The sequence below is a fragment of the Trichosurus vulpecula genome, chromosome 2 (assembly GCF_011100635.1).
Source record: "Trichosurus vulpecula isolate mTriVul1 chromosome 2, mTriVul1.pri, whole genome shotgun sequence".
NCBI lineage: Eukaryota > Metazoa > Chordata > Mammalia > Diprotodontia > Phalangeridae > Trichosurus > Trichosurus vulpecula.
In genome coordinates, this window is record NC_050574.1 from 52,511,967 (window position 1) to 52,520,701 (window position 8,735).

Here is an 8,735-nt window from a genome sequence, read left to right on the forward strand (position 1 = left end):
GGGTTCAGAAGCCAGTCAACTGACTGTTCATTTTCTACCTGCTGCTCTTCTTGGAGTCAACTACATCATCATCCTGCCGTCAAGTGAAGCACCTTCTCTCCCTCCTGCCCTCTGCAGCTTCCTTTTGGGTGCTGTCTTCCTCATTGGACTGTAAGGTCCTTGAGGGCAGAGCCTGTCTTTTTCTTATTTTGTACACCCAAGGCTTAGCCCAGTGCCTGGCACATAAGTATTTAAGTAATGTTTACTGTATTGTACTGTTAACTATGCCACTTGTAGCTATGGGACAGCCTGGATAAGTCACTGAACAGTCTCAGACATTAAGTTTCTCATCTGTAAAATGAGGGTGTTGGACCAAAGCCTATTTCAGTCTTGTGAGGCAGGTAACTACGGTATCATTATGCCTATTTCTGCAGACAAGGAAACTGACCCTGAGAAGAGAAGTACCTTGCCCCTGGTCCCAAAGAACCCCAATCCTAGAAATACAACTAGTGGGACACACATGGTGTAAAGGAAAGAGTGGAATGGTTCTTGAACCCAATCACAGGATCATAGATTTAGAGCTGGAAGGAATCTCAGAGGCCAAGGAGTTCTTAGTCTGCCTTTTTTTTAGCTATTATCCTGGGCAGGTGACAAAAGAAGAACCCTCTCAGGGCCTCAGTTTCTTCTTCTGTTATAACAACCCTTGCCCTTCACAGGGCTGTCTGTGAAGATACAGTGAGACAGTTCTAAGGTCCACGTAGAAATGCCAGCTATGAAAATTAACATAATTAGCAGCATCTCAAAAACAGTCAACTTCCTCCCTTCGACGGAAGAGTTTGTTGTTCACTTTTCAGAAGGCCTAGGAAAAAGGCTTTTTCTCCTCTAGTTCCATGTGGTTTCATTGGTTACACCATAAAGCAACTTCCAAGGTAAGGTGTAACAGGTGTTTCACATGCAGACCACTCCCTGAACGAACACATTAAATGTGGTTCACCCAAGTTGCCTTTGGACTCATTTCAACTTCCAGAATCAAAAATATTTCCCAACCTCTGACCCGACATCACCATGCTTCCAGCTGTCAATGTGCCTGAGCACCCAGGAAACAGTCTTCCCAGCAACACATACCAGATCAAGCAAGACAATTGTTGATCCAGTCCACTATGCCCTTCTGGTTCCCCAAGCTGCAGGTCTTCGAAACCAAGCTAAAGGCTCACCAATTTCAGAGTTCCTGGCTCTGGCCTGCAGCTGTAAAGATGAGGGCCTTCTGGGGGAGGACAGATATATATCACTGTACCAAAGTACAGAGCAATCTGGAGGCCAGAGGGCTGTGGCCAAACCTGGGTGCTGCTTGGGGTACAGTACAGAGGAGGTTGGCTCAACTACACTTTTCCCAGAAAGTGGGGGTCAGTTTGACAACTGATAATAAGAAACAGACTTATTACCACTAAAGTTTATACAGCAGATGTTCAAAAAAGGACACCAGAAGTGTTTCTGCAGTATCCAAGGCACCCTAAAATTAGACCTTTTTTTGTGAGTACAATGCTAACAGTGCCCCCATCCTGTTTTTAAGGACAGAACTGTATGCAAAAAACCCACATCAACTAAACTGTATATAACCTGCTTGGGGGGAGAGGGGTCCCAAAAATAACACATACGCCGGCTCTGAATGCCTGTATCAAATGCAGGCAGGTTATGCCCCAAATCTTCCACATTAAGTTGTTCTGGTGAATAATTCTACCATACAATGCTAAGAAAAGAAAATCTGATCTCAAGAAAATGCCAGAAGTATGATATTATTATATTATTACTACAAAACCATATAATACTAAATGGTATGTTATTTATAGATATTATACAAAGGATCTTGGACTTTGGAGTCAGAAAGACATGAATTCAAGTCCTGACTCTGAGAATGATTTTGGCTAAGTCTCAAACCACACCATGCCTCGGTTTCTCTATCTCTAAAATAGGAATATCACCCTAATGGCCCAAAATTGGCTTGAATAAAATCTGAATGTGGCCTCTCATTGCACTTATTCAGCGTATCTGTATTTCCCTTTCAAAGGGCTATCATTTTGGGGTTCTGACATATGAGGGACAACCTTGAATACAGATCAACACTATAGTTATCCCTTCCACATCCAGGGGGCTAGGGGTGTGGCACCCCTGCAATCTGGAAACTTTACATAAAAATTTTTGGCCCTCTCTTTGTGCCAGAGAAGAAGTCTGAGTTATTATGGTATTAAAAGATAAAATATGTTGATATGCATAATATTGCATATGATAAAATATGCAATATTACACATTTATTTTGTGCATTTCTGAGTTTCCAAACTTTTTCTCTGTCGTCTGTTGGCCTTCATCTGTGGCTTCTGCAAAACTCCCCAAAACTTCCCATTTATTTTCTTCTGCTAATCCATGATACATCAAAACCACAACGGAGAAAGCCGCAATGTGGAAGGGATAACTGTACTACAACACTACCTTTCCTCTTACGGTGTCACTGGGAAGATTAAATGAGATAAAGCATACTGCAAACTGCAACGTATCAAAGAAGCAGGATGGCAACATAAAGTTATTAATCCTAATAGGCCGCCATTTGCTACTCATCCTCTCTCAGCTTTTAAAAGCACCATTTTTGAAGCGATGACTGGTCATACACACGTTAGAAATTCAAATTTCTGTCTCACCCAATATTTTTTAATTAAAAATAACTCTTTTAAGAAATGTAATTTATCAAGCAAGGCTAAAGCACCTTATAACACATCATTAAAGGATTCAGCTAAGAATATTTTTAAGATAATAGCCTCGTAGCTGATCCCAAATGCAAAGGATAACACTAAGTTCACTCCGAGAGAAGAGGAACATGATACAGTACTTTGAGCAACGCACAGCTAAGTTCCGAGTCCTATTTGTTACTGGTCATTTGTCTTAACCTGCAAATGTGCAGTATTGTCCAGGCCTCTTAGCGAATATGGAGATGGTAAACTTATCTGTAAAACATTCTGAGGTCTGTGAGAACAACTCTCCAGCTCATGTAGGCTACCACTTAACAAGTTACTAAATAAGAAGTCAGAGACATTTGGATGGGATCCATATGACCTTTGAGGAAGATGTCACAAAGGACAGCCAGTATATTCTCCCCACATGTCCTCTGGTGCCACCGCCAGCTACAGAACAGTGGGAGGAACAGAGCATTAGTCTGAACTGGGCTGCCCCAAAAGGTCACGGATTTAGAGCAGGAAGTGCCCTCGCCCATATATAATCTTAGTCTACCCTAGCCCCATCATTTTACAGAGGAAGAAGCTTGGGACCAAAGAGGTTAAGAGCCTTGGCCCAAGGTCCCAGAGCCATCACTGGATACAGCTCTGGTCCTAGATTCAGGCTGACACAGGCTTACATCCTGCCTTCACACTCAGCACTTGTGGCACACAGCACAAGTGAACGTCTGCCCTCAACTTCAACGGTATGTCACAGGGGTTTGTGCAAACACGTGAAATAATATACACACAAAGTGCTTGGTAAACATTAAAGTACTATATAAATGGGAGCTATTAGCAACTAAAGCCAGGGCTTCTGATCTCAAGCCTGGGACTCTCTTTCCACTATCTGAACTGTCTCAGTGTTCAAAAGAGCAAACAGCCCCTTAGCACAGTGGGTGGTACACAGAAAGTGCTTAATAAATACTCATTTCATGACTGAAGCATTAGAGATGGGATCTGAACCCTCCCCAGGTCTACCTAACCCCAAGTCTGGCTATCAATCTGCTCCTTCAGTGATAAGAAAATCCAAAGAACTGCACAGTTAAACAGTACTTTACATACAAATAGCATCCCATTTCAGCCTCAAAATTAAAGGACTTCAAGGAGGAGAAAATGGAGACTCAGAAAGTTTAGGGGACTTTGCCCAGGAGTGCCCCCTTGGCAGTCAATCAATCCCACATGATCTCCACCAGACTACTGCTTCAAGCATTAATTAGGCACCTACCTGGCCCAGATAGGGATATCTGGCAGGGATATCAAAAGAAAGCCCTACCACCCAAACAAGTTCACACTGAGAACAGGCCACAAGGGACCGAGGCCAGCCTACCAACCCACCTATAGTGGGGCAGCTGAAGCACACCATTATACAAAACAAATGGCCTAGAAGGATACATTGGTACATACTTTTCAATGTTACATTTGTAACCATATTACAACTTAGCTCTTGCTGTCAAAATCCTCCAATGAGGGTCAACTTTCAATTATGGAAAGGAAAAGCCTCAATTGACTAGATGTCTCTGAAGGACTAGATGGTAAGCTGTTAAGAGTGCACTGGATCTGGAGTCCAAGCACCAAGCTGGGAACAAATCCAGCCTCTGGTCCTTACTCATGCATGACCTGTGACCCCAGCAATGCCCCTTCTATTTTCCTCAACTATAACATGAAGGAAGGTTGGACAAGACGGCCTCTAATGTCTCCTGCAGCTCCAAATCTATGAGCCTATGATTTGCAGCTGGGTCATTTGTGGACATTCTCCAAAGAACCAATTATCCACAGTGAAAGTTTTCTCTTCCACCTAATTTGTCTACAAAGATCCCAAGCTGTCTCCACCCACTGCCCTGAGGGTGTAGACACCCTTGGGAATGGAAACTAATTTCATTAGCAGAGCATAAACCAAGAAAGAAAATTTGCTACCACAAAATAAAAATTAAAAAAGTCTTAAGAAAAGAGCCATCCCATCTAAGTCTTTCCTTTTACAGATAAGGAAAGGGAAGTCCAGGGAGGTCAAACTCTTTGGCAGTCTCTCAGCCTACTCTTTTCCTTCAATGCCCCACCCAGCTGATGGCTATGGAACCTGTAGGCACTGAGGCCCGACCTAGGGTAATAGCACACACAAAAAGCTTGGAGCATTCTCTGTCTCTTACTCAATATCCAATCTACTCAACATGGAGGAGAAACTCATCCTAAAAGGGGTGGTAGCAAGGAGTTTCTGGCCAACTGAGGTGTGGAGGGCTGGTATAACTAGATCAGGGGAGGGAGGGCCCTTACCAACAAATTCAGTTTGCTGGAATATTAAAATGCTAGGAAAGCTTTCCTCCTTGAAGAAATGACAAATACTGCTAAACACATTCACAGAATCCAGGAACTTTGAAAAGTGGTTCAGAGTTTATAATCTGGCTCCTTCATTTTACAGATAAGGCCAGTGAGACCCAGAGGTGGATCATGCCCTAGGTCCTGATACTAGTGGCAGAGCTAGTAGATCTCAACTCAAGGCTCTAGCTACTTCATGCTCAGGAGAAAAAGACACAATCATGCCGAATTCACTTTTTAAGTGACTTAAATTAACATCATCAAGTCTCCCTTTTCCCAACTCTGAAAACTGGTCTAACAGGATCAAGTGGTATTAGTCAAGCATTTGTCTGATTTTTGCTGTCTAGATCATGGATCCAAACAAGTAGCTTCAGGAACTCAACTGAATTATGGCCTAGTAGGTAGCACTGGCCCCACAGGTTTCCAAGGGTGAGTGTAAAACTCAAGGCTTCTAAACTTACACCCAAACAGGAAGTATCCAAAATGATGGACTAATCCTAGATGTGTGACCACTGTCACTGCAAACACTCTCACTCAGTCTGGACACTCTGGGTGCACATGTCCCTTGACTCCTCTGTGCCTCAGGCTCTTCATCATGTAAAACTGAGTGGGTTGGACCCTCTCATACCCTAACACTGACCTCTCCATATCACAGCTCTTCTAGATTGGGATTCCTCAAGAAATCACTTCCAGAACAGAAAAGCCATCAAACTGCCACAGGAGTGGGGGAGAATACTACTAAATCATTCAATCGCTTGGGAAAAGGAAGACAAACATCTAACTCTCAAGATATGGACAGATGCTCATTGTCTTCTAAATGGTAAAGACTTCTAGGTCTTCCACTTGAATGGAATTTCAAAGAACCACACAAACTTACCTCACAAGTCCAACGGTCAATTTTTAATGTTTAAAGATCTCCAGAAAATGAAGATGGTTCCACAGGGATGATGAAATTTGCTCTGCTTGGCTCTTAGAGGCAGAACTAGACTGCAAATTCTGCTAACAATGATTACAGCTGACTGAAAAGGGGATGGACTGCCTCAGGAGATAGCAAGGTCGCCAGGCCTCCACTGAAAATCAGTAAGTAGGCCTTAGATAGCCACTTCTCAGGAATGCTCTAAGACTCCCTTCAGCTTTGGGGATGGAGTGACTAGATCTCTAAAGATACCTTTCAATTCTGCAAGCTAGAGTGTATGAAAACTCATTTCTACAAGTCAAGGAAGTAAAATTTCATCCAACATGAGAAGTCACCAAACTTACATTGGATTTAGAGAAACTAAGTTTGAATTCCAACTTCTTGTTGTGTGACCTTAAGCAAGTGACAACCTTTGATTATCATTTCCTCCTGTAAAATGAGACCTCTAATGCCCTTCCAGCTCTAATTCTATGACCCTTATGATACTTTACAGATTGCAACCCTTAATGAGTATACTACAGAGGGGAAAAAAAATCATCCCTTAGTGGCTAACCTTCTGTCCCTCATGGAACCTATACTAGTAAACCTGGTGCTAGGACAAAAAAAAAATACATTGGAAAGAACCAGATCAGGGGTCAAGAGGAACTAGGTTCAAATCTCAGCTTACTCACCTGTGACTCTGGACAAGTCACCTAAGCTCAATGGGCTGGAGTTTAATGATGTGTAAAATGAAGTGGGTTTGCTAGAATCATGATCTCCAGGATCCCTTCTTCCAGCACTAAACCTCCCATGTCACCTACACCTAGTCCATAGTCACAATAGTAGGGCCTACCAGAGCTTGGGCCCTACTGGCTTCCAAGATCTTAGAAAGAGATTCAACAAAATCAATCCTAACATCTTGCGAAGATAGGTGATCTTCCAGGTTCTTTTGGTCTGGAAGACAGAGAGACCATTTGTCCCAGATGAGACACTAAAGCCTGAGCCATGGGTTTGGATGGTTCTCATACAAGTTTCCATCTAAATTAGGCAAGCAATCCTAAGGTCCCAACCTGCGGGCCCCACCCCGCCTCCCCAGCAAGGAAACACAGCATGGATTGTCAAAGAAGCCCACGGGTTGTGCTTGGAGGGTTCTGGGGCTTCATTAGCAAAACCACCAAGAACGGAGCTCACCTTTCCCAAAGTCTTTCCAAAAGAAGCACTTCTAATTTTTGCCACCTGGTTGGTCAGGTTAGACAGAAAACTGCGCCTTTGCATAGGCTGCATGGTGCCTGGTACAGTTTGCTAGCTGTACAGTGGGCGTTCAATAAATGCTCCTGAGTGACAGGGGCCCGATTGTGCGCTCATCCCCGCCCGCTGACAGCTCCCCCCTCCCACTGTGACCGAGAGAGACTCAGCCATCCATCCCTGGCCCTGCGCTCGCAGGAAGCCAGGTCGCCAGCCGCTCTGGGGGGCACCCTGCGCACCCTCCCAGGGCTGAGCCTGGGGAGGTGAAGAAGATCTGGTGCCTGGAGAAGCGCGGCTGCCTGCATGCCCCTGCCTCCCCCCAGATACCTGAACCCTGACTCCTTGGGCTGCCACCCCCAAATCTTTCCCCCCTCCCCCGCCTTGCCCACCACGGCCTGAGCCACCCGGTCTGCGCCCTGCCAGCTGAAGGCGCAGGGGGTACACGGACAAGGGGGTTCCCCTGGCTAGTGATTAGGGGAACAGGAGAGGAGGAACAGGAAGGCCTGGGGGAAGGGGCCCAGAATGGCCCCCAGTCCGGACAGGAGCCCAGGAAGTGGGTGGGGACGGGGTTGGGGCAGGGTCACTCCCCTCAGCCCCAGGCCGGCCCTGCCCGGACTTCTCCACCAGCCCCAAAGTCCAAGTCTTTCTAACTCCCCCCACCCACTCACCCCTCCCGGGGGCAGCAACCCCCTTCCTCAGCCCCTCCCCCACCAGTCAGGGGGACCCTCCCCCTCCTGCAGGCTAGCTCCTCCCCCACGACGAGTCCCAGTCCCCCTCCCCCAACAGTCAGTGCGCCCCCTCCCCAAGATAGCAGGCCCCCTCCCCAAGGCAGCAGCCCCTCCCCCCGGCACTGTGTCCCTTGCCCCCCCGCGGGGCCCACCCTCAGGAGAGGCAGAGGTGGCCAGGGAGGGGAACTCCCGTGGTCAGGGGCAAGGCAGGCCTTTACCATGGCGGCGGCCCCACTTCCAGTCCCGGTCGGTCCCGCTGTGTCTGACTCTCCTCCGGCAGCTGCGGCGGCGGCGGCGGCGGCAGCAGGGCCCGGCGCTTCCACTTCCCCGGGTGCCTAGGAGTGAACATCCGGGTCACCGGCTCCCCCGCCCCCTCCTCCGCCCCCTCCCCCCGGCCTCGCCTCGCCTGGTCCCCCACTTCCCTGCCTTCCTCCGCCCCGCCCCGCCCCCGGCTCGGCATGGCCCCGCCCCGCGCCGCTCCGTTTCGCCAATGAAAACGCGGCTCCCCGGCCATCGCCAAGTATGGAGCGCGGCGCGGGGCGGCCCCGGCGGGCGGGGCCCGGAATGGGGAAGTGAGGCGAGAAGGGAGGAGCGAGAGCGGGGGAGGAGGGGGGAGAGCATGGGAGGGGAGGGAGAAGGAGGAGGAAACTGACTAGCTAGAGTCCCGGGCTGTGGCGCTGCCTGAGGCTGCCTGGGTGGAGCACCGGGGTGGGGGAGGGACGCGGCTCGCCGGGAGGAAAGGTTTGGGAGCTGGCCGGCCAAAGGAAAGCTGCCCCCACGAGTCCGGACGGTGCTTGAAATCAGAAGACCCAGAGG

The 8,735-nt window shown here is 47.8% G+C and overlaps 1 protein-coding gene across 2 annotated transcripts in view; it reads right to left on the reverse strand.

Moving 5' to 3' along the window:
* The window catches only part of CAPZB (capping actin protein of muscle Z-line subunit beta), a 166,200-nt gene extending 157,857 nt beyond the window's left edge, over positions 1-8,343 (reverse strand). Inside the window, exon 1 of one of the 2 annotated variants that reach the window (XM_036746958.1) lies at positions 8,138-8,343. In XM_036746958.1, coding sequence (XP_036602853.1) covers positions 8,138-8,140 — 3 coding nt within the window. In that variant the 5' untranslated portion in view covers positions 8,141-8,343. The remainder of the gene's footprint in view (positions 1-8,137) is intronic. The other variant, XM_036746959.1, reaches the window with a different exon arrangement.
* Positions 8,344-8,735: the final 392 nt, after the last annotated feature.